Source organism: Ambystoma mexicanum, chromosome 7q (genome assembly GCF_040938575.1).
Source record: "Ambystoma mexicanum isolate Mex_15411 chromosome 7q, UKY_AmexF1_1, whole genome shotgun sequence".
Taxonomy (NCBI): Eukaryota; Metazoa; Chordata; class Amphibia; order Caudata; family Ambystomatidae; genus Ambystoma; species Ambystoma mexicanum.
The window spans coordinates 909,478,550-909,505,264 of record NC_090941.1 but is presented as its reverse complement, the minus strand read 5'-3'; the positions used below and the strand labels follow the sequence as shown (position 1 = coordinate 909,505,264).

Genomic DNA, 26,715 nt, shown 5'->3' with positions numbered 1-26,715 from the left:
CCCATTCCCATTGAGCCCTATGGGGGCTCAAATGGGAATGGGGAATGGTTTTCAAAATGGGGACTTACCGGGTTCACATAGGTCAGAATGTCCCGGTAAGTCCCCATTCCGTCTACCCGGACCCGAATTTGGAGGCAGTCATGGTACTAACAGCACCATGGCTGCCTCCAAACTCGGAATGACCCCCTTTGACTTCAAGATGCGAGTTTAGGGGTATGACCCAGAACTGTACGTTTGAGCCAAGAAGCTGGATGTTATATCCCTTGGACTGTAAATTGGAATAGAGAACCAGGGAGAGATCTGTATTCCCATAGTTATGCTCTTGGAGACAACTTTAGCCTCACTTGACACTGGACAGAGTGTTAAATTGAAGGGTGAAAGTGAGGTATAATGCTTTAACACCTCCTTTTAATGTTCAGCCACATTTTCATTCACTGATGAGGTGGAAGAGGGGCACGGAGCACAGATACGATTGCTGCCATGCATTCCTTCTATGCCTTACATGTGTCCCTCATTGTATATCTGCTTTAGAGTTTCATGCAGGTTTACAACAAATGGATGTCTTAAAATCTGCCTTGAATGATCACCTAAGAATGATCAGGTAGAATCTATAGGAATCCGTTAGTACATTTGTGTTTTTGCGGGCAGTGTTTACATTTCTCCAGATGGAGAGGAAAGACGACCGAGTAAGGCAAGCGCACCTCGCTTTTATTATATCGTTGTCCACTACATCATGGTGGTGGATCCGATGCATGCCATTACTGATACTTGAGTTATCTTAATTATGCACCTTTACCAAAAGTTATCCTTTATGTCTTCTGGTGTGTTCTCCCCTAGGCCCTATAGGTAATTATCCTAACCTCATCCTAAGAGATAATCCGAGCCAAGGAATGCATAAAAAATTCTGACCTCAAAAGAATGGAGATTTGTTGTGGAGTGATTTCCTATTAGACTGGAACACTGACACTTATGGTGTAGCTTATCTTTACACGGTTGTGTTGATCTTGTTCTAGGACAAGATAATGCTCTTTTTTGGTGGAAAGTCCCAATGACCTCATATCGCGAAACAATGCTGGCAAAGTTAATAAACCTTGGATTGAACCTGATATACATTTGGCATCACTTCTATGGTACCTCATCGCAGTGAGGCAAGTCATCTTTCAATATGCATGATATCCCACATAAAACATTAGTATATATGTAAGGTGGATTTTAATAGATATTAATATTTATGGGACCATAATCAAATTTTCAATATTATTAAAATGTTGCACAAATACCTGGTTTTAACCCAACATATTTACTTTTGTTATGTGTTAAAACATGATTTCATGCTGTCAATTATTATAAAAGTATTGTAAAAGTTACTAGAATAGCAGTCGACCCAACACACTATCCTCATCATCATAACATCTTACCAAACCCACCCCATTAATATTGTCGGTTTACACAAATGCACACAACAAAACTGTGACTGTGGATTGGCCTTTTCAGTTCACTACGATATTGACAGTGTTGGTAAACATGCTCAATGATCCAATAAATAGCAAATATGTCCACTATCTCACACAGACACTCCTCAATAAAACTGAAATGACTATGTGTGGCTGCATCGTTGAGAGCTGCAGATCCTGAGCGGATAAAAGCTGTGCATGGAATAGCTATGTCATGAAAGAGCATAATGATATGGTTAAAAAATACAAGCATTTGCCTCTGAATTAGAGGTGCACTTCCAGGGATGGCTACTAAGTGGTGCTGTCACATTCAAAGCAATAATGTTGAGTCACTCGTAGATGTCACAAACAAAAATAGTTTTACGTGTTTCAGCAGCATACATGATCATGAGCATACATGAGCATACATGATCATGTCTGGATTTTACTTTTGCTGTTCTCTTCTTGGTGAACTTACATATGGCTGACCAGTCTAAAAGAGTGGTAATATAAACGTGTCAATCCTTCTTGATCATACACTGAGTCAAAGGATACCAACCAATGTGTTGTATAATGCTCTGGAAGCTCCCTTCAATATCGACAGCTTTATGGTTTTCAAATATATTGTATGGTGCCTGTGCAAAGGCTGCTTGGAATGAAAGTATGTCTTCCCTGTTTAGCCCTGTGTTACAGGGACATTGTTAATCATGACAGCCCTTTCATATATTCTGCAGGGCCCTTCAGTATGGTCCATACCACCTAATGTAAGCAACTGAATCCAGTATAGTATCACTGGTGAACTGGATGTTTTAAGGCTGTGAATGTAGGAGACTGCCACACAGGTGGCATTCTTATGGCAATAGACGTTTATTATTTAAAATAAAAGAGAAAACCCTTAACTGATCCTATTACTAAGAGGAGTTTCCCTGCCTCAACCAAATACTAAGGATGCTGTCAGGATGTCCATCCAAAATATGTAGTCCACTGTTGTGTGTCAAAAACCAATTTCCTTCCCTTACACTCTAAATCAAACTAAGTAAAGTGGTGTTCTTCTTGGTCCAGAAGAATGGCACCCTTCTTCTGGATGATAAGCCAAAGTTCCCTTTCGGGTGATGAAAAAGGAAATGTTCTTCAAAGAGTCAAAACCAAAAGTCTCAAAAGCTTTCTTGGCTTGGCACTCCACCAACACACATGGACAAAGAAAGTCTAGTATCTTCACAGTGTTGGGACGGGGGGTGACTCACTCTCCCCCTAACCTTACTCAGGTTTCTAAATACCTTTTACAGCACCAGGATGAATTACATCCTTCTCCTGGCTTTTACCATCCAATGCACAGTGCCAGGCAGGAATGACTTAATTTGTCATGTCTTTCTTGGGCTTTTCACAATGCCAAGGACATGACTCCCTTACCTTGGCTTCTCAAAAAATGTTCACATGCACCAGGGTGTGACGATTCCCTTCCCCTGACCTTTTGCTGACTTTGATATGATATGATATGGTATTTATAAAGTGCCTATATGCAAGTGTTTCCACAATGCTTAGAGAATGACTACCTTCTCTTGGCTTCTTTCACAATTGTCATCAACACCAGGGGGATGACTCCCTTCCCCTTGCCTTTCACAGCCTTTTCACAATGCCAAGAGAATGACTCCCTTCTCTTGGCTTCTTTCACAATGTTCATCAACACCAGGGGGAATTAATCCCTTTTCCTGGCCTTTCTCAGGATTTATTTGTGTGTGAAGTCAGACCCACGGACTTGTCTTGTGCAAGCCTGGTGTACCTGCCGGCCAGGTAATGCCACGAGGAAGATGCACCTTGCATACGTTTTTTTTCCCTTATCCGGGCTTCCCTTATACCTTGTTCACTATCTCGCCAGGCATAGGATTTTTCCCACGTCTTCCTCTTTCTTCTCTTTGGGTCCCAGACCCTCTTAGTAGTGTCCCAAATGTTTCTTATTTTCTCTCTCGGGTTTTCAGACCCCCTGAACATTTCTCTACAAACTCTTTAATACTTTCTCTTATGGATATGGGTCACAGACTTGCCTTTCCTGCTTGGTTTCTCTGATAGACTTGGTTCCCTCTCCTGCCAAGTGCCATCGTGCAGCTCAGCTCAAAAGTGTACCAGTGTTAATTGCCCTCTGTCAGGGTCATAACCCAGTATTCATGGATTCTCTCTTCCCTCTGGAATTTCCACCACCTTCTTGGGGGTCCCAGCACTTTCCCGGCAACCTGCATAACTTTTCTCATGGTCCGCAATGGTTCTGGGTCTTCCTTGGTGCCCAAGGCCAGCTTCAGGGCTTGCCTGACCCTCGTGATCCTTCTTTGGTCTGCGGCTGTTCTGCAGCAATATTACTCCTTCAGGTAGCGCAGCTCTTCCTTCCCGTGCTTACCGGTTCTCAGGAATAACTGGAGCTTCCCTTTCCTGGCTTGCCGAGTTGTACCTTGACTCTGGGCCAGCTCTGGACCTTCTTGCTCCCACCTCGGCGCCCCAGTATGCTTTCTTCCTCTTTCCTGTACTGTGCTGGCTCTCACGTTCCACAAGAGATGGCTCAACCCTTCCGTGAGTCACTCCTCGGTGTTTATGCTTGTACAATGTCTATATAGACTGGGATGATTACTGTGGTTCCGCAGGGCGCTCTTCATGGCACCGCACATCATTGTCCCAGTATAAGTATGATTACTCTTTATTGGGTTTAGTGGACTCGTCCTCGTTCCAGTTTTCAAGCATACTTAAGACAAGCAGTCCTCACTATTCCTGGTCTCAGTGGTTCCCACAAATGCACAAGGGATAGACTATCTACTCTACATAAGTACATGGAAGTGTGGGGGACTAGTGTACTGTTCCCAGGAAATGAGGATGAGGGAGGTTAGGATGTATTTTGAACATACTGTGTTCTCCCTGAAGAGTAGTCCCTAGTCCCATAGGGGGCATGCCTCCCACTGAGCACCATCCCCAGGGGGACTATAAGGTAGCACCCTCACCTCCCTGGCCTCATTGAAATGGGCTCTTCCTATGGGAGAAGGGATGACATCCAAGGAATCGTCACAATGTGCACAATTAGTATCACTGGTTTGAGCCATAGGAGCAATGTATTAGTAAAAACAATGTTCAGTCTCAGGGAATCCCTTATCATGTATACATGGTATTTGGTCAGTTTACCAGCACTTAAAATTTATAAATACATATTCACACAGTGAAATATGGGTTGCAATGAAATACTGAGATGATATTTACATGGCAATGGAGAACCTTGGCAGCCATAAATGAAGAGTAGTGTTGAGTGAGTTATAATATTCTTTGCATTCAGCAGTTATTCTATTATCACCTTATTGTCATTTCATACCCGTTTTATTATAAACCATAAAATTATCAGCAACCACATATGGACATATTTCAAATTGGAATGTATGTAACTTTGTCCTGTGCAATTTTTACATAAATGCATGTTGCTGTTACATATTTAAACCAGTGATATGGTAAACATAAAGTCAAAGGCCAAACATTTTTTGCCATGAAAAACATATTTGTAAATCATGTGCTTACAGTGTGTGATGTCCGGTGGACCATACGGGTCAGTCAAGTAAAAGGTGGTAGGCTTCCCAACCTTCAGGTAAACTACATCAGACGTATTCTTCAGAATAGCTACTGCCTCTTCATGTGTGACTTCTTCTAAACTGTAATTGTTTACCTGAAACATAAAGAATCAGCTGATTAAAACAACATGATATTATACTGTATATGGCCAACACAGAGTCTGGAGAATGTAGTACTGCATCAAGTGTAACAAGAGTTTTGTGGCAGCTACTGCCTTGTGTCACAGATGACCTTAAAAATACTCTGAATCCAGAAGATGGTTTTAGGGTTTCTATTTTGCAAAACTCAAATGACTCAGAAATGTGATGGAATTCGAAGAGAATGTGGCAATCTAAGGCATGTTTATTCTTTTGTCTCCCTTGGGCTTCCCACCCTGCAAATCAAGGCTGCCCTTATCCGCAGGTTGTCAACTAAGGATCTGTAACAACTACTATCTATACATCTGACTATAGTGATGGCCTTAACACTTCAGCCATTCCTATCTCACTCCCGCTGGGATTCTTCTAGGGGGAACCTGTCCTACCAACTCTAGTTCAACTAGAAGTGGTGACTTTTTGCAAAAACCCAGATCCTATCTTCCAATACTTTTTTGCTCAAGGTTCTGTCCCTGATGTTCTCTTCCTCACGTTCTTACCCCTCCACTCCCTCCTTCTCTTGTCCTCCCCCTCCTTCCTCTCTACTTAACTTCAACTTCATCATGTTCCTTCAATGGTTACACAAACTCCTTTTTACTCTCTTATCCTCTCAGATCTCCTTTTATCTATACTTTTCACTCACCTCCCCATTCTCTTCTCCTCTACCTGCTGCTCTCTGCTTTCCTTGCCCATCTCTTCTCCTATCCCCTCTACTCTCCACTCCCCTATCTTCTCTACTCTCCTCCACTCCCCTCCTCTCACTTTCATTCACCTCTTACACTCTGCAAGAAACCCCTCTTCCTCTCACACAATAACCCTTCTACTCTGCCTCTAACCCATATTCACAACTATGTACAATCATTCACACACTCTACGACACAGGTAGTACTCTCTCACACAACTATCATCTCACATTCAACAATCTCACCACAGTCTTTCCAAGGCTCTGCTCCATCATCCTTCCTCCGTCATGCCTTTTGGTCAACCACTACTCCACTTGACGTGACCCAAAAAACACACACCAACTCACACTCTTGCTGTCTACTGCAGGGTTTCTATACCCCTTACTTCCTGTGATCTTCGGTCACTGCAATTCCTATTGGTGCATTCGTTCACCAGGTCTTTGGGGGCTAATTTAATTAAGCTTTTCCTCTTTGGGTGGTGCCACAGTAGTGGTAATAATATTCCAATTAGCCCAGCATCTGTTCCGTTTGTAGCACTTGTGTTACTCTTTCGCCATGGGGTTCAGTGACCAGGTCATGCATGGATGCATTGAATTTCCTTCAACTTTCAATGTGATTTACAGGGATCCTGTTGCTGTTTCTGTGTCCTTCATGAAGTCAGTGAATACTTATCCCTGAGTGCAGCAACTTCTAGCTGCTGTAGTGCTTTCTATTATCTGGAGTCCTTAAATGAAATAAACAGAACTCTGGCCAGCACAAGGCATTTTAAGCATTGGGCCATAAATAGTGGCACCTTCGACTTGCACCAGAGCACAGATAGGGGGACAGGGACTGGGACAATCCCAACTCGCTCGCCCCACCTCTGGGCAGGACTGGCTCTGATGAAAACTGGGGTAGACGTCCTATCACAGGTTCTGTAGGGTCCCTATCTGCTCCTGACAGTGTAAAGTCGCTGACCATGTCATACTTGTGAATCCTCGTCTCTTGGAACTTGTCTCCACCATACTTGTACTACACTTGATGCAGTACTATATGTATGACTTTTCACTACTGAACAAAAACTTAACTGGGACTTTGAAACTTTTGAAACTGCAACGGTTTACTATTGAACTAGCTGTAAACCACTTCACAAAGGTTGCATAATATTTCTGTGAGTGAAAGAAACATGTTGAAAATGAGAGGGGGAAAATGGGGTGTTCTAAGGGATACAACATATGTGCAGTGAATTTAAGACTGAAATGGTGATTGTAGGAAAATCACATAAACTTGTCATATATTTTTATTGACAAACTTGCAGTAATGTCAGGGTATTTGTGCACTAAGTTACCCTCTAATCTAAGAAAAAGAAGATAAGCTGCAACCCTAGTTGAGCTAGGTGTTGCCCCACAACTATTCTGTATAATTGAAAAAAAAATGATTCTCAACAGAAATAATTGTGCTTTACCATAGGTGATATATCATGAATGTTTAATTCCCAATATCCTTTAAACAACCAATATCGACAATTAAATAAAATGATTCATCAAAAATAATTCATTTTGAGCAAATCCACTGCAATTTTCCAAATGTCAAAAACCGCTGCCATTATCACCACTGATTCCGTACCGATAATGGTGCTCCAAAATTGACCACCTTCCCTCTGATATGAACTTGATATAAACTGTGAATAACCCCTAGCATAGCACTTTTTCTTGTGTCCCTGGGTCAGGACATTGCATCTCATCTCAATCTCCTATCCACATAATCAGCAAACCCGCATTTCACAAGGTATCTTTTCCCACCTCCCTGTGTTCCCAAGGTTGGTAAAACATTAATCCGCAACTGAGTAATAAATGTACATATTAATTTTGGGCAGAGTTTTATTAGATACCTACCTGGATGAAAACAATTCAGAGCCTGCTTGCAATATTCTGTTTACATTCGCTTAATTGCCAGTCGATCCAGGTTATTGCAAACCTCCAGCTGTTTCAATCTGTTTTTTAGGACCAGAGCCCAATTGGGGAGTGCCATCATATCTTCCATTTGTAGATTTACCAAGGCCAGTTTTGTTAAGCAGTATTACTCAACTGTGTTAAAAATTTGTTTTTAGAATCTGTTCTGTGCAGGTATGCTAAATGATGTGAAATGGAACCAGATATCTAAGAGCATTGATGATGGCAAAATACAATACACAGCGTGGCACTGAAACTAATTGATGATTATGTGCTCTGAAGATAAAGTGCATGAAGATCTTTGGAGGGAGAAGGACCTGAACTTGGACAGAGCAATAGAAATTGTGAAACAGGAGGAACACACCAATTCATGTATTAACGAGTTGTGCAAGGTTGGCATGAAGAAAGTAGAGAAGTCGTCAGTAACCAGTATGGTGTGCAAAGACAACAGAGACAAATCTTCTTCCAAGATGGTGTTTAAAGGTCCGGAGGGAACTGAGACACGGACTGGAGGAGTAGGAGTATCACAGATGCAGACTGGAGAAACAGGGGAAGAGGAAGAGGGAATGTGACCTACAGGAGGGAGTGGGGTGGAAACAGACAAACCAACTGACAAGTGAAAAACTGCTATAGATGTGGTTGCATGGATCCATTAGCCATGGATTAGGAATGCACAGCAACATTTGTGGAGTGTAGATTTTGTGGGAAGAGAGGCCATCTAAACAGGTGTTGTAGGCTGAGAGGTGCATGCTTCAGAGGAATTGATGAAAATGGGGGTAACGAAGATGATGTATTTGACAGGCTTGAAGTTATACAAGTGGTGAACGCTTGAGTGAGTTGAAGGTAAAAAAGCCCAAAGCCATGATAGAGGTGAATGATGTGAGTGTTGAGATGCTTGTTGACAGTGGATCAGATTACACATTAATTAATAGGAAGAGTTAGGAAGGAGAACTGTCAAGGTGTGTGTTGAAGGAGGCCAGTGTTAACGCACATGCATATGGAGAGAATCACATTGTGATAATTGGGGAACTCTATGCTAGTCTTGTGTTCAAAGGGAAAAGCACACTTAGTAAGGTTTTTGTGACAAGTGTGGCAGGCTAATTGTTGTCATGGAGTTGTCAAGCTGCTCTTGGTATACAACTGGATCCCAACACCACCAAACAAGTTCAAGTTGGAGGAAGCAATGACGTATTTGTTATTTCCATGCTCAGTGAAGTAGACATAGCCAGGTGGGCTCCAAAGGTTTTTAGGGATGGTATAGGATGTCTTCAAGGGTTCTTAAACAGGATTAAACTTAAGAAGGATGTGGCACCCGCTGTGTAAAGACTGAGGTTGGTGCCCATGGCATAAAGAAAGGAGGTTGAGGCAGAACTAAAGCGCATGATGAGGGAAGGTATCATTGAAAAGATGCAGGCTTTTGAATGGGTGAGCCCCATTGAGTGCTAAAGAAGGCTAAGGGATCTATTAGGCTATGTATTGATCTGAGAGAAGTGAATAAGAATGTGGTCACAGAAAGATTTCTCCCACCAAAAATGTATGAGTTAATTTCAGATTTGGCAGGTTCGAGGTTTTACTCGTTGTTAGATCGGCATATCAAGTGCGGATGCATCCTGCACCCTATGACATACTCAAGTTTGGTACGCATTCAGAGATATATGCACAACATATTTGGAGACTTGAGTGGAGTATATATGATATACTGGTATGGAGTAGGAGCAGGGAGGAGCATGGCACTCTGTTGAGAGAAGTATTGAAAAGGCTTGAAGTGTCAGGACTGACAATGATATTGGAATAATGCAATAAAGATAGCAGAATTAAAGCCATTGTGCAGATGACCGCTCTGAAGGATACAGCTGAGCTCTTATCTTTTCTAGGGATGATAGAGTATTATGCCATGTTTGTTAGAGGTTTGTCCAACAAGACAGTGGCAATGAGATGGCTCACCAGGAAGGAGGTGCATTTTGATTGGTCAGAAAGGTGTGAGGTAGAATGTGTGCAAGTGAAGCATGACATCAGCCATGCGCTGTTCCTTCAAGGGTTCAGGGAGTGTGCCAAGACAGTAGTTTTCACAGATGCCTCTGAATTTGGTTTGGGGGTTGTTCTAACCCAGAAGTATGGCTCAAGAATATGTATCATAGCATTTTCCTCTAGAGCGCTCAAGGCGATAGAGACGCAGTATTCATTGATTGATCAGGAGGCGCTTGCCATTTTGTGGGCAATCAACAAGTTCAGAGTTTCTTTGTTAGGCAGATCATTTGTGATGCAGACTGATAACAAAACTTTGGAGGCAATTTTCTACCGGAAAGGGCTTGATGGGGTTTCCAGGAGGATTTCAAGGTGGGTTACCAGGCTGCAAGGGCTTGATTTCACAGTTGAACATGTGCAAGGTGGAGACAATGTTGTGGCTGATGCCCTCCGATGGCATCCTGTGGTGGAGGATGATGAATAGGGATTGAAGGTGGCGGACCATGACGTGATATTTTTGTGGTTGAAGATAGGAAAGTATGCAATAGAGTGAGTGGTTAAAGGAGTGTCAAGAGGATGGGGTTTATCAACAGGTCAAAGATGGATAGAGAATAAGTGGAATACAGGAGGGATGGCTGCAAGTGATGCCCTAAAGGATTTCAAAAGGTGAAGGAGGAACTCAATTTGGAAGGGGAATTTGTCTGTCATGGTCAGAGATTACTGGTCCCGAGTGGTATGAGGGAAAAAGGTAGTTGAGTTGGGTCCAAATTGCATATGAGAATTTGTAGGACGAACTCCCTGATCAGGTCGGACTTCTGGTGGCCGCACATGGATTAGTTTATTGAGGCGCAAGTCAAAGAATGTGAGCAGTGTAGGAATTGTGACAAGGTTTTACTGACAAGGATTCCACCCATGGTGATTCCACAGATGCCTAAAGTGCCTTGGGAGTACATTGATGTGTATTTGCTTGGACCTTTACATTTTAGAGGTGGTAGAGATTTGCTTGGACCTTTACATTTTAGAGGTGCTAGACATAGCTATGTCATATTTGCCATGGATTTGATTTCTAAATGACCAGATGTTGGTGTAATTAAGGACATTACATCCAGGAATGGGATTACGTTTCTGGAAAATGTGCTTTGGAGAGGTGGCCACTGTACACGATTAGTGACAATGGACCCCGATTTGTGTAAATGCATTTCAAAAGTGGCTGGGAGAGAATGGAGTAGCTCACAAGAAAACAGCATTATGTCATCCCCTTAGGAATGGATGTGTAGAATCTTCTAAAAGGACCATCATGGGAGACATTCAATTGTCGATTCGGAGTGGAGGTGATTGGCAAAAGGAGATGATTTGGAGGGTGTTCCAATATAGAGTCACTCCCCATCCCACAAGTGGTGTGTCTCCTTTTGAACTCATGAGGGGTTGAAAGCCCAACACCTTGCTTACGCCAGCATGGATGTCTCATTCAAGGATGGTGAAGTTGGATGTTGGAAGGGTGCATGAGAGGATGAAGGAGTGTGGGGAGTTGTCTAAGAGTTGGTATGACATCAGGTATGGGTGGAAGGTTAGAGAGATATGGTTGGATGATGTTGTCAAACAGAAAGAGTTCCAGGAGGGTTGAAAAGGTGAATCTAAGTTTTCTGAACCCAAGTGTGTTGTATAGGTTTATGGGAATGCTGTTAGAAGAGGGAGATATCTGGAACAAGAGAAGAGTTGTGTGAGTTGATAATGTGTGAGCAGGTGCAATGCCAGACACACCCACATGTGATCTTCAGGACTATTGTGTTGCTATTTGTACCTCAAACTGTCATTTATGCTTGATCAATTGCATGTATTATCACTCTGTTATTTCTCTATTCTATTGTACAGTTTCCCAATGCCCTAATTCTTCCGCCATGTCTCTTCCTTTCTTCCTCCTCCCCCAGTTGTGTTTTTCATTTGGTTGTTCAGAGGAAAGGAAATGTTTTATATGTTTATGCTAGTATACAGAGCCAGCCCTGCCTTCAGTATGGAATGTGGAGGATAGATTGTTGGTGGAAGGTTCCTAGAATGTGGAAGGCTGAGGGTGGGGACAGTTGAAGATGAGCTGGAAGAGGGGATAATGCAGTCATGTTACAACTAAGTGTTTATTGAGTTTTGTACAAGTATTGACATGAGTTTGGATAAGGTAATGGTAGGGGATAACTCAAAAGTGAAAGAGTTGGCAATAAGGAAACTTGAATTCAGCTCGCTTTTGCAGGAACTGTATTCTGACTCTCTGAGCCCACTGGACTATTGAATACAATCTCCCAATGAAACTGAAAATACAAGCAGAATTTCGTACAAAGTGCCTATCATTGGTCTCAGTCTTCTCTTGATTGAGAGTCCAATCAAAGACCCTGGTCTCCATATTTGAGTCGCAGGTTTTGCGGGGTACTTGAACCCTGCCCATTTGAGTATGATTATTAGGCCTCTGTGGATAGAAGAACTCCTCCATGAGGTATATGTGATTGTGGTACCCCTTTAGCTCATAGCTTATTTTAACCTTTGTCAGAATCAACTCAGGGAGTCCCTGGTCTCCTGTGCAACTCTTGGTTTTGTGGTCTTGATCCCCAGGGCCCTGGCTAACAGGTCCTCTCCTTCTCAATATATAATTCTCCCTGAAACCTCCTCCTTAAAATAATTCCTCCAACCTCCTCCCAACTTTCACTCTTTATCTGATGGTCTGCTTCCTCCTATCCCCAAAACTTGCACATGTCCTGATGGTAACTTCCTGGTTCAAACTCCTCCCAAAACTCGTTTTCTCTCTTCGAATTTACTGCCACCCCAGCCAAATAAATCTTCAAATCTTCTTCTTCTGATGGTAACTTTCTCTTTTGCCAACCATGAAAAGTCAAGTCGGGGCTTCCAACGCCTTGATTTCGACACTGAAATGGTTGAGTGGATTTGACACAGTCCAGTAATGTGATGCCGTTCTGCAGCAATAATCCGCTCAAATGGGCTGAGGAATGGCAACTGATGATCGGGCAAGTATCTCGAAGCAGTCAAGTTGTTTTGATCAGATCCAGGTGATGCAATGAGGTCTGGCATCAGTGATTGGCTTGAAGATGGCTGGAGTAGAGGCAGGTGAGAGGTGAGGCAGCGGATTTACAGTTTAAAGCAAATCAAACAGACATTGGAGGGTTCTGGGGGGGCTTGAAACAACTTTAAAGCTGCTGAGGTGGCCCAAGAGAGGTTTACAGTAGCCAGAGCTAATCCATGGCTTCTTGGCTTCTAGAAAATCCAGTTCAAGGTCTCCAGGGAAAAGGTGGATTCTTCTTCTGTCTGTCCAAGCCAGGAAGGTTTCCAGAGCACTCGGAAAGGGTGGTCACTCCCAGTGAGCAAGATCCTGGTTAACAGTATTTAGGCAGCAGTATTCCTTGTCCAAACACTAGTTCATCCCAAATGTTCCTATAGGATGGTGAGGGGACGGGGGTCTTGCTCTCTAGGACTTTGGCATACATCCGCACAGTAAGATTCCAGGTGTAATCTTCTTTCTTCTGATACCCAAAGATGATTTAAAGAAGCTTTTTGAAACACAATCTCATTCACTCACATCTCTCGCTTCCCTGAATCTCTATTACTCTGCTGCAACCAAATTACATGATCATGATTCTTGCATAAGATGTCCGGGGACTTCTGCCCCTCATCCAAAGTATCACCCGCTGGCATGTCTCTCCTTCACTGACTTCAAGAAGCAGGCATCGAAATAACATTTAGGCATTAGGAAAGATTCAGGGGGAGGCAGGTGGTATCCCTGAATCTCTGCTAACACAAACATGTGTGCCTCACACAAGGTACTCTATGGGATTCTCTGTTCCTCCTAACAAGTGTGAAGCACAAACTGACAACATTTGCTTTTCCTCATTGCAGGTGTGTCATTTATAGTCACTTAAATTTACGAAATGCCTGACTTCACCCATGCCACCAACAATCACCAGTAGTTTCCCCAAATCTCTATAGGTGTCACACAAAATCAAATCATATGTGTATATCTCTCACAGTCACTCAAGCTGTTCTTACTCTAAGGGAATCCCTCTCCCTAGACTCACCAGATGGAACTTGTGTTGTTCACTCACATCAGATCGCTAAATGTGGACACAGTGTAAACAAAGTCTACCCTAAATCTAATTCACACTGTCATTTTCTACCCATCGTTGTACAGAACTACTCTATCCTCATTCCAGTCTACTAATCCTTTAGTAAACTTCCTGCCTCTAGAAATAACCTCTTGCTTCTTTGAAAGATGTCGAAGACTTTAAATGAACTTACCCCATGTGTGCCTCTATATCGCCCATGAGGTCAAATTCGGTTTATTTTCTTGAACATTTTAGAGTACACCCCATCAACACAGTGAAAGAGGACACAACTCGACAATATTGAAACCACACAAAGTCCTACAGGTGGGCTACAGTGCCTGTAACCTAAGTCCGAGCTATTGCACCACCAAAGACGCTAAAATGCCCCATCAAAGAGCAGGATGCCGCCAAAGAGAAATGAAAAATAGAACAAACCAACCGGCTATACGCTCGACTGCAGCAGAATATGTCACACATACAGAACACACGCCGGAAAACACCCCAGCCAATTAAACAAATATCACAAGAAGAGATAAATCCCTATATCTAACAACATATCTTGCAACCACCTCACCGCCTCGACAACTCATCAGCGCTAATACGTCCAGGCACCAAGAACCGACCTGAGCCCCACAGGAAGAGAAGAGATGACCCAAGAAGAGGAAGGAATGAAAACAACACCCTCACCCCTTAGATCACAAAAACACAAGGGCTTGGCGAGCAACCACAGCAAAACATAGAGGATGAAGTAGCAGAAGAATGTATCATCAACCTGACAATCAAAATCAACCTAACAGATTGTTTCTGCAAAAAAGCAGAATACATGGAGCCACAACCAAATTGTGACCTAAACAAAATAGAAGTGCAACAGAACAACCACAAGACAAAGCAAGGATTAAAAAACTATTGTAACTGCATCAAAAAGATCCACTGTAACCACATCAATGCCAGATCAATGTCCAAACATGCCACAGAGATATTTCACCTCCTATGTGAAGGTGATATCAACATCCTATTCATAACTGAAACATGTGTAGGCGACAACTACAAAACCACATTGCATAACTGAACCCCTGACAACTTCAAGTGTTCACAAATAAGCAGGAAAAACAGAGAGGAGGAGGAGGAGGACTGGTGATAGCATACAAGAAACACCTCAAAATTAAAACATATGAACCACTAAACATCAAAAACTGTGAATCCAAATCCTCACCTAAGAGCAAATCCCAAAACTAACCTCAAATTCATCCTGGTATACAGACCGCCAACATACGATGCAAGCTTTGCTGACGTATTCTCTGAAGCCATCACCAACAAAGTCATCGAGGTGGAGCACTGGGTAATCCACAGAAACTTTAACATCTGGTTTGATGAAGAATCCGCTAACTCACAGAAATAACTAGCTAAACAACTGAAGACAATGAAACTACAACAGCAAGTCAAAGGAGCAACCCACACTTCGGGACACACGCTAGATGCAATCTTTTCAACAAAAACCTCATTGCCACAATGATACCACTACAGATCCTCTGGAGTGACCAACTGGTCATTCCATTTGTGATCACACTCCCCACGACAATGGCAAAAAAAATAGACAAACTGCCAGCGATCATGAAAAGAAACTGTCAGAGCTAGCAACCTAGCAGAACAATTAGAAATCAACAAACCACTGACAACGATCCTGGACGAATCGGACATCGAAATAAAAACAGAACTACTCCATAAATGGATTGCTGGAACGATTGACAGGATCTCAAAGGAAAAACCTTTCACTGCACCATGCAAAAGAGCAATGGTTTCCCCCTCTAATCTACACCATGAAAGGGAAAAACAGGAAACTTGAATTATAAAGGAGGGAAAAAAAATTAGGTGAAGAAATTACAACTCCAGCAACAAATCCACTCATACAAGAAGGAAATTCATAAGGCCAAAAATAAATACTACGACAACAGAATAACCAAATATATCAACACCCAAAAGGATTTGTTTAAATCATACAAGAAATAAAAAACCCTCCTGGCTGCAACAACGCTCTGATACCTTCCCTGAAGCTATGCAATGACCTTGCAGACAACTTCAAAGACAAAATCACCTCCATCCAACAAATCATACAAAGCAGACCATTCGACTATAACATGCGATGCACTGAGCCATCCGAAGATCACCAGAACAAACTCTGAAGCTTCCCCTAATTATCAGTGGAGTCATTTGTCAAGCTGGTAAGCAACAGCAACAAAGCAGAGTCCGGCATGGATTCATGGCCCCCGCACATACACAAATCAATCCTCACACAAGGAACTCCCATGGAATAATACAGAAACCTTTTCAATCAATCACTTTCAACAGGAAACGTACCGCAATCATTCAAAGTACATACATCAGGCCGCTCCTCAAGGACACAGCAGGAAATGTGGAAGACCTCTCCAACTACAGACCCATATCCAACATCCCCTACCCAGCTAAACTACTCGAGACATACATCTACAGAGTAACTCAAGAATTCATAGAGGAGCACCAACTGTTGGAGCAAGCACAAGTAGGATTCAGAACGATGAGGGGAACGGAAATGCCATTGCTTAGACAAAAGCACAGGTCTAATCCTTCTGGACCTCTCCACAGCATTTGACACAATCAACCATGAAATCCTCATCAGGAGACTAGAAGAAATACGAAATCACTGACACAGCCCTTCTATGGATTAAATCCTTCCTAACAAACAGGACAGAAACTGTCTGGATTAAACATTTCAAATCTACTACAAGGGAATCCAACTGCGGAGTATCACAAGGATCATCCTTCTCCCCATTGCTCTTCAATATATACCTGATGCCACTAATCAAACTCATCAAAAACACAGCCTCACATGCTACAACTACGCAGATGACACTCAGATTGTCTACAATACAAGATACACATGAAGAAAACAAAATGCTGAACAAGTGCCTACTTGAGCTCTACAGCTGGATGAACACAAACAGTCTCAAACTCAACCCAGGCAAAACTGTAATAATGATCATAGCTAAAAGCGAGGAAAACAACCACCACATCCCATTGCCAACAGAACTTGGTACAGCACCGACTCCATCAACGATAGTTAAAAAGCTCAGAGTCTTGATGGACAATGAACTAACACTTGAACCACAAGTAAACACCATTATCCTGCTACACACAGTAAAAAGGATCCTGCCATTCCTCTCTTTCAACCACAAAACACTCACCACCATCGCACTCATCATGTCCAGAGTAGACTATGCCAGCAACCTATACCTAGGAATGCCAGAATGACTGTTAAAATATCTTCTGCGCATCAAGAAAGCTGCGGCAAGACTCCAGCTCAGACTTCCAAGAAGATAACGCATTACCCCAGTGCTGAAAATGCTACACTGGATGCCAATAAAAGAGAGACGAAAGTTAAAAACGATGCCCATAATGCAAATAGAAGTACACGGCGAGGATGCAGAGTTCTTAAAGAAAAAAAATAACCATCTACCACCGACAAGATCACGCAGATCAAGCAACAACATTCGCCTAGTACCAAAACCTTACAACAAAAGAAAGTTAGAGAATCATCTTTCACTCACCTGGCACCCATGACCTGGAATAACCTACCAAAAAACATACGCAACACAAGGGGTCCTTTGGAGTTCAGAAAACAACTAAAAACCTGGCTTTTTGGTCCAGATTTAGGATGAATCAACTAGGAAAAAAGGGCCACAACGAAACCGTGAATACCCCTGAAGGAAACTATAATCCCTAACCTGCCCCTCCATTATAAAAGAGGGGGTGGGCGCGCACCACCCACCCAGGCCCATACGCCACCAATCCTAAAGGATACTTGTATAAGTGGGGTTGCAACCGATAGAAAACCACACGTAAGCTCAGCGAACGGTGCAAACTGAACTGAAGCGGCCAACAGGACATCACAACTCTCACATTCATATTACCACTACACCCTACTAAACCCCCCTTGCCCTCCTGTTCATATCCGCAAGAGCACCTGAGGACCACAGCAAAGGTGATGGTGTTCGGTACAAATACCTTTAACATTAACATTAACATGACTAACTACAAACAATGCTAACAGTACCCATTGTAACTCTGACATTAGCAAATAGACAGGGGCTGTAGGTGCATGGATATTTACACTGGAATGTCAGTTTAAATGCAAAATTGAAAAATTGAACAGCAGTGTGGATAGCAGATGCTGGCTTCATCTCAATTAAACAGCAGCATGTGTGCTTGAAAAAACAATTTAATTGTTGAAGCTGATGCAAGCCAGGAAACAGAGAGGAAATGGGTTTCATATTTCAACCAGGCTCAATGGCATGTTGAACAAGAATGCTGGACAAAAGTTGCTGTGTAAAGGACCAGAACAGGTTGGAAAATGACTGGGGCTGTTGCCTAGAAAGGGTGGTGATTGACAAAGTCATCATCCATCACATCACACTAGAATATATGAAGATGGGTGGAGAAACATAAAGAATATATATGAAAATGTACGTTGACGTTAGGTGAGGGAAAGGGAGCACAAAAGGTGAGGATTGAAGGAGTAAGAGGCAAGACAGCGAAAGAGCAAGAGAAGAGAAGAGAAAAACACAAATTAAGGTGGTCAGATTGGGTGCGGCCTGGCTGTGCTGTGAGCTGTAAGGCTGCAGTCTGGACAGAGTGAAGTGTTCGCTGCAGAGGCGGAAGACAGGGCTGGAGGATAGCTTGCTGTAATCCTAGAGGCAGCAGACTGCCAGAGTGAGAAACAGTGGCTGTGAAACGAAAGAGTGTCCATCCGTGCAGAAAGCGTGCCACTAAAGTCTTGGTGAATATAGATGAAAACAGATAAGAACGAAATAATGAATTAGGGCAATCCCCATAGTCTAATTAGCAAAGCTTTGAGTTGTACATATAAGGGCAAAAGCCCATTTGTTCTCAAGGTACCGAAAGAGCAAACGTGTTTGCCCCTGCAAAAATAGTATTTGTTGGAAAGGGGGAGTCTGCAGCAGTGCTAATAGTTTCTCAGTTATAATTCCAAGGTTATGCATAAAGAATGTATCTAGTCTGCCTTGATTGCTAGTAAGTAGCTAGTTTTGCTTAGGAGAAAGAGAAATTACTGTCTTGGGTGTGGGTTACCAAGGCATGCAAATATAACTGTGAATATCAATGCTGTGTTTCTGCAAGTTGCATACTCTGATTTTTTCTCTCTGATAGCGTGCAGGGCTCAATATATTGACGTGTGTTGACTTCAGATTCATTTTATTCCAATGCAAAATGTTTTCCTGTTTCTTGGATATGTCATTGAAAGTGTAACTTGGATTCTTCCCGGCTGCGTTTTTTCTTTGGTTCCGCTAAATTGGTATACAATTGCCTAAGGGCAGAATTGTGAAAGCCTGTGTGGTGGTTTATTATTGTTTGGCTTAACCAGTCTATGGCATATAGTGTGAGGACTGGTGTATTCAATACAGTCAGTGTGATGGTCTAGTGTGCCCACTTCATTATAAAACTTGGCATTTTACTAGCCAATGATCCCAAAAGAAGAAGTGTAGCAATAGAGAAGGGGATATGACCTAATTCCCTACATTTTAGCAAACACTTCAAAAAAGGTAGCAGGCGCTCCTCTCCAGAAAGAACATAGCATGATAAACTCTTCTGAGATGAGAGTTTGCTGCACACTCTTTTTTCTCACTGTAACTTTCACAGATGGGAAATATTCATTTGCATATCAGTCTTTGTCCCGCCCACATGGGCAGTCCAGCACCGAAATGCCATGGCAATTCCTCTCTGAACAAGAGTACCAACAGCAACCTCATAAACGTGTTTCAGCCTTGTTGCGCCTCATCAGTGAGGTGAAGCTGTGCCTCTCTGAACACAGTGAGCAGGGAGTCCACGTCTGGTTGCCGCTGGGTAACTCAGGGTGACCAACCCCAAGTTCCTTACAAATATTTCAAAAAAGGTAGGCGCTCCTCTCCGGAAAGAACATGGCATGGCATGAAAGCAAACACACCTTTTCTTACATGTTGGCGGAGACGGCAGGCATGTTTGGCTGAGTGCATTTGTTAGGTGTGGCACTTTATAGAGTGGTCATACTGTACTGTTCCGGCACATTTTGAATTGCTAAGTGCACTGGTTAGGCGCAGCACTTCATAGAGTAGTCATACTGTGCTGTGCTGGGAACTCTTTAAAATGTCTAGGGGTTATATTATTTCAGTGGTGCTGTGTGTCAAACTAACATTGATACATAACAGACATGACATGAATTGAAATTGCTGATCTGCGCACATACACAGAAACTAAGTAGTTTGGGCTGGCGAGAGTGAATAGTCTCTGAACTTGATAAGGAGTGCCCTGAACAATTATTTACATAGGGAAAGGCTCTACAGTCATGCTTTTTCAGACTCTTTCATTCAACGGATCTCAAGTCACAAATAGACTGTTTGATTCATCTTCGTGCGAAAGCATGGTTTGCTTTACACAGGCTCATTGAACTGAGAATGAAGGATGTTAAGGTCATTGCAGGCTTGCGATATGACTTGGCAACTGTGCTTGAGAAATTGTTACATTTAGAAGAGAGTTGATAAAAGGCAGAACTCAGTGCACAATTGCAAGCCAAATGTGATGCTTTTGAGGTTGCACAAAGAGCGAGGCAAGTTGGGGAATCTGAAGTTGAAGATGTCCACTTAAAATCAATTCTAGAGAATGTTCGAGAAGATAGGGATTTCATTTTATCATAGATGCAGTCGCTGCACAAACATAATAAGCAGTCATCTAGAGATATACAATCACTAGAAAGTGAAGTGTTTAATTTGATGTCTGAACATGATAGGAAGATGGAAGTGGTTAATGACTACAAAGATCCTGACATTGCTGGCAACTGCTTGCTACTGTTGCTTTAAGGCAGAGAATACAAAATAACTTCTGGGTTGTAACGCCAGCGGCAGAGTTTGACACAGGAGTTTGTTGGAGTGACTGTGTGGCGGAATATTCTCTGCATGAACCTGACATTGTTGGCAACTGCTTTCTACTGTTGCTTTAAGGCAGAGAATACAAAATAACTCCTTGGTGCGAAGCGCCGGTGCAGGAGTTTGACGCAGGAGTTTGTTGGAGTCTGGCGGAGGTGCGCAGAGTGTGCCCCGATGGTGTCAACTGGTGGTCCACTGACACGGCATCAAGCCAAGAAGATCCCTGCAAATTATGTTTTGAATAACGCATCGACAACGACACCAACCAAATGCAATCCGGACCCACCCACTCCCGAAGGTGGCTTGCGATGAAAAATGAAACCATCCTGAACAAAAGTTTAGTGTATTGGTGTGTCGAGAGGCTGTTACTTCAGAAACAACAGATATATTGGGGACTTCCAGGAAAGAAATCAGTTGGGAAAAGATAAAGCAAGCTCCTCATGTTCCAGCTTCATCAGGATTTAAAAAGTAAACAGCCTGCCCTACTGTAAATGCGGCAGGGCAGTTTTTCCTGCTGCAGAACTTGAATTTGAAATGAAAATAAAACCCTTACCAGGAATGCACATCCAAGATGAAACAGAGCCCTGCTCCTACACTCACGATTCGCTATTCAACAACATATCCTGTTGGCATGTGAACTCGCTGTCTGACAAATATGAATGCGGCAGGGCGGGCATGGGTATGCCGGTTGAGAGTCTTTCTAATACTTCAGATCAAGAAACAAAAAAGATGCAAACTGTGGCAGCATCTATACTGACCCCAAGTTTAAAGAATAGAGCTGCTATGGCCAAATCCATATGGCACCAACATTTCTACACTGCTCAGAGTGCCCCTAAGAATTTACATACTGCACTGAACCCAGAAAATTGACGTGCGAGACGTCTGTCACTGGATATAACGGAGATTGAATCCTTGATGCCAAATCATGAGAAGAGGAATGCAGTCTTTGGTCTTACATTCCAGAGCATGCCAAGAAATAATAGAACAGATTTGACCTCCACTCCGTTGGCTCACATATCTAGTACAATACTGGAAATGCTGCCAGGAATGTTAGAAGGAAAAACCAAGCAACAAACAACTGCCGGTTTATCTGATTCCGGCACACTGCCAAAAAATAAACCCACTGCACAAAGCACACAGAGTCATAATAATTTATTAAAGAGGGAAAGGTTGGAGGGGTGTAATCTCCCCCCCACCCCGATGGAGTCATCGGATGGCAGACAGGATTATAAGGCAGCACCCTCTTTCTGTAAATGTCAACAAAGATCCCAGGAAGACTATCCATCAATTGCCACCACAATGATGGATTTACAAAATGACTGGATGGCAGCCTCCACAGTGGCATTGGCACCTTTCTCAAACTCTATGAGACATGCAGCAAGGCAATGAAGGATCAGGCAACCCTGTTGGCAATGATCCATATGAAACAAATACATATGGAAGCCTTTGTAAGCAAAATTCAAACAAGATTGGACCTGGAAGCAGAATGATCTGCACAATGGCAATCTCAGCTATTTGAAGTAGGGAGGAGCGATTGCAATGATAAAGCCAGAATGATGATAGCCATGATGGACATGATAAAAATACTTCATCAGGAGACTAGGCAAGTCCAATATTAAACCAAAGGAAGACCCAAAACAAGAAAAAAGACAATTGACAATCCTAATCTGGAGAGGAACTCGGTGCCCCAAACCATTGAATTGGATTCCCCTTACATGCCAAGCCACAGAAGGAATGGCAAATCTACGACCACTCTCACAAACAATCTGGCGAAACAATCTACAACAGCGCCCTCAGATAGTATGACTTTGAAACCGAAGAATGGTGCCAAAGAAAGAATAGATCTTACTCTCACCAAACTAATATACAACAACATAAAGAGGTTAAGCAAACAATTCCAAATACAAACGTGGATGACAGAATACTGAGCAGTGACAATACTGAGCAAAGCCGCCAAAAAAATGTGGAGAATAGACTTACCTTTGCCATTTTTGAAACCTCTTTAAAAAAGAAGAACACAAAGCCTGCTGCGATTAAGAAGAACCAACAACAAAAGCTCAAAAACCAACCACCAAGTGCGAAATTGAATAACAAAGGTTGACAAGTGTTCCTGAGGAACTTCAATTTACCTGCCCCTACTACAGAACGCCTGCCAAAAACTGCAAACAAAGAAACAGAGGAACGAATACCGCTTGATGTTGGAGGCAACCAAGTTAACTCAAATTCCATCTGGTCGAAAGAAGAACTAGAGCAAAGAGATTGTTTGCTGAATCTTTCAGTTTATATATCAGATGAAGAAGCGGGCAAAAAGGTCTCCCACAGAACGGAGACCGACCTAACATGCAAACAGATATCAGACACTGAATTGGACACATCAGAAAATGCCTCTGTTTTATCCAAAGGCAGTTCAAATTTGCATGACATATTAGCAGCCTCATGGGGGTTGCTCTTCCAAACACTTGCCCAAAAAGGCTCTTCTTTGATGAAAACTAACAAACAGCAATGAGAAGCTAAATTACAAGGGGATCGGAATGAAGAAGCACAAGCGCTACCAATTGTTGAAGACCTGAGATTAAAAAAAAATGACAATATCATTGTTATTGAGAGATTGTTGGAGGGGGAAAATGACTTAATTCTGAATAAAACAAACGTGCTCAGATTTCTACATGTGCTACCCAAACCCCGAACTGTTAAGACCGAGGACATCTGGGGGGGGCAGGTGCAAGTGGATCTAGGTCACCTGGCCTAAGCCCCGCCCACCTGGTGCCTTCCTGCCTGCTGCTCTTTTTCACCACTTAGCAAGCCCCGCCCACCTGGTGCCTTCCTGCTTGCCGCTCTTTTTCACCACTTAGCAAACCCCGCCCACCTGGTGCCTTCATGCTTGCCACTCTTTTTCACCACTTAGCAAGCCATGCCCACCTGGTGCCTTCCTGCCTGCCGCTCTGTTTCCCTACTTAAGGAGCCCTCCAGCTTCTTTTCCTTTGCAGATGGGGAGCAGGTGCAAGTGGATCTAGGTCACCTGGCCTAAGCCCCGCCCACCTGATGCCTTCCTGCCCGCCGCTCTTTTTCACCACTTAGCAAGCCCCGCCCAACTGGTGCCTTCCTGCTTGCCGCTCTTTTTCACCACTTAGCAAGCCCCGCCCACCTGGTGCCTTCATGCCTGCGCCCTTTTTCACCACTTAGCAAGCCCCGCCCATCTGGTACCTTTCTGCCTGCCGCTCTTTTTCACCACTTAGCAAGCCCCGCCCACCTGGTGCCTTCCTGCTTCCCGCTCTTTTTCACCACTTAGCAAGCCACGCCCACCTGGTGCCTAAACTGCTTGCCGCTCTGTTTCCCTACTTAAGGAGCCCTCCAGCTTCTTTTCCTTTGCAGATGGGGAGCAGGTGCAAGTGGATCTAGGTCACCAGGCCTAAGCCCCGCCCACCAGGTGCCTTCCTGCCTGACGCTCTTTTTTACCACTTAGCAAGCCCCGCCCAACTGGTGCCTTCCTGCTTGCCGCTCTTTTTCCCTACTTAAGGAGCCCCGGCCACGTGGTTCCTTCCTGCTTGCCGCTCTTGTTCACCACTTAGCAAGCCCCGCCCACCTGGCGCCTTCCTGCTTGCCGCTCTGTTTCCCTACCTAAGGAGCCCTCCAGCCTCTTTTCCTTTACAGATGGGGAGCAGGTGCAAGTGGATCTAGGTCACGTGGCCTAAGCCCCGCCCACCTGGTGCCTTCCTGCCTGCCGCTCTTTTTCACCACTTAGCAAGCCCGCCCACCTGGTGCCTTCCTGCTTCCCGCTCTTTTTCACCACTTAGCAAGCCACGCCCACCTGGTGCCTTCCTGCTTGCCGCTCTGTTTCCCTACTTAAGGAGCCCTCCAGCTTCTTTTCCTTTGCAGATGGGGAGCAGGTGCAAGTGGATCTAGGTCACCTGGCCTAAGCCCCGCCCACCTGGTGCCTTCCTGCCTGCTTCTCTTTTTCACCACTTAGCAAGCCCCGCCCACCTGGTGCCTTCCTGCTTCCCACTCTTTTTCACCACTTAGCAAGCAGCGCCCACCTGGTGCCCTCCTGCCTGCCACTCTTTTTCACCACTTAGCAAGCCCCGCCCACCTGGTGCCTTCCTGCTTGCCACTCTTTTTCACCACTTAGCAAGCCCCACCCACCTGGTGCCTACCTGCTTCCCGCTCTTTTTCACCACTTAGCAAGCCACACCCACCTGGTGCCTTCCTGCTTGCCGCTCTGTTTCCCTACTTAAGGAGCCCTCCAGCTTCTTTTCCTTTGCAGATGGGGAGCAGGTGCAAGTGGATCTAGGTCACCTGGCCTAAGCCCCACCCACCTGGTACCTTCCTGCCTGCTGCTCTTTTTCACCACTTAGCAAGCCCCGCCCACCTGGTGCCTTCTTTCACCATCACTGTCTTGTGGCCAATGCTGGATTTGACTTTTATGCACTTCATTCATTCACGGTGCGTCACTCTTTCTGAACTCTCAGGCTGGACTTCCTTTGCATCTTGTACTCATGGTGGCCCTGAATCATGTTGTTCCCATCTTCATCTTGTATCCTGGCTTGCAACATTATGTGTTACTACTGACTTCTGCAATTGTATTCGCTCTCCACTCTTGCTTCTCCACTCTTTTTGACTGCTTACTCTCTTTTCTCTCCTCCTTTCCCTTCTCCCTTTTCCTATCTCCTCCCCTTACTTTCTTCTATGCACTTACTCTATCAGAATTGTCCCTGGACCTAATATGATAGCAACCTCGTCTGTTTCTTCCATCCTCCCATTACTGTTTTTTACCTCCCCACCACCCCTCCAGCACTATCTGAAATGTCGTCAGGCCTATTATGATAGTCGCTTGTTTTGTTCCTCCCCTCCCTTTCTGCACCTCTCTCCCTCACCTTTTGTTTTTCTCCGGCTCTACCAGAAATGTCGTCAGGCCTAGTTGTCGCCTGTCTGTTTCCATTTCCTTCCCACTCTCCCCCTCCCTTCCTTATCTATGTCTTAGCTCTTGCACTATCTGAAATGTCGCCAGGCCGAGTACGATAGTTAATTTCACATCCTTACTGTTCATGGCCTGTAAGAATGTGGTTGTATTTTCCCTTGTTCCCTCCCTTGCCTTGAAGCGCTTTGAAACACATTGTGTATAGGCGCTATATAAATAAACAATCATATCATATCTAAATAGTTGAATTTGTAAAAGAATCACAAACAGACTTGGTAGATATGCATCTTGATTCAAGAAGAATCCATGCATCCATTCTAGACCAGAAGGCAACCTTCTTGCCGCTTGGATTCAACCTCAATGATAAAGGTCCGAAAAGGAAGTCAAATCAAGGCAATATACATAATAAATGACGTGAACGTGAAAACCGGAATGATATTGTGACAAATGCACCAATGAACATGCAAAACAGAGACACAAACACATCAGAGGAAAAGGACTATTGTTCTCACTACTGGAGAATAAAGTTTGACTCCCTCGATGGGAGGTGACCGAGAGGAATTAAGATCATACGGGGCCCACCAGAAATGAAAAACCATCTTTCCTTCCAACAAATCCACACATACAATAAACAATTTATAACTCTCACACTCAGCTGAGAACCAACCATGGAAACTCTGTTCATGGAATATGCGAGGGTCTGGCCACCTATTTAAAGATGGAAATCAAGATCTAAAAAATGTTGATACAATTTGTTTACAGGAAACCTGGATCAGCAACCAACCTCTTTGTGATGGATATATCATAACATATATAAATCCAGCCATAACAAGAAAGGTGGGACGCCCCTCCTCGGGGCTCCTCACATTCGTCAAATCTGCAGTCAAATTGACAGTGATAGCGTCATTAAATCCCAATCACTCCTGCAGGTGACTGTAATAGATACCTGTAATAACATCACAAAACGTGAGGGCATGACTAATAATTTAACAAAGCGAAAGATACTCGGGATC

At 43.6% G+C, this 26,715-nt stretch overlaps 1 protein-coding gene across 6 annotated transcripts in view; it reads right to left on the bottom strand.

The window, feature by feature from the left end:
• The window catches only part of DLG2 (discs large MAGUK scaffold protein 2), a 5,493,568-nt gene that overhangs the window by 2,801,219 nt on the left and 2,665,634 nt on the right, over window positions 1-26,715 (bottom strand). For all 6 annotated transcript variants that reach the window (XM_069639853.1, XM_069639851.1, XM_069639850.1 and 3 more), the window contains one exon: window positions 4,977-5,121. In XM_069639853.1, coding sequence (XP_069495954.1) covers window positions 4,977-5,121 — 145 coding nt within the window. The remainder of the gene's footprint in view (window positions 1-4,976; window positions 5,122-26,715) is intronic.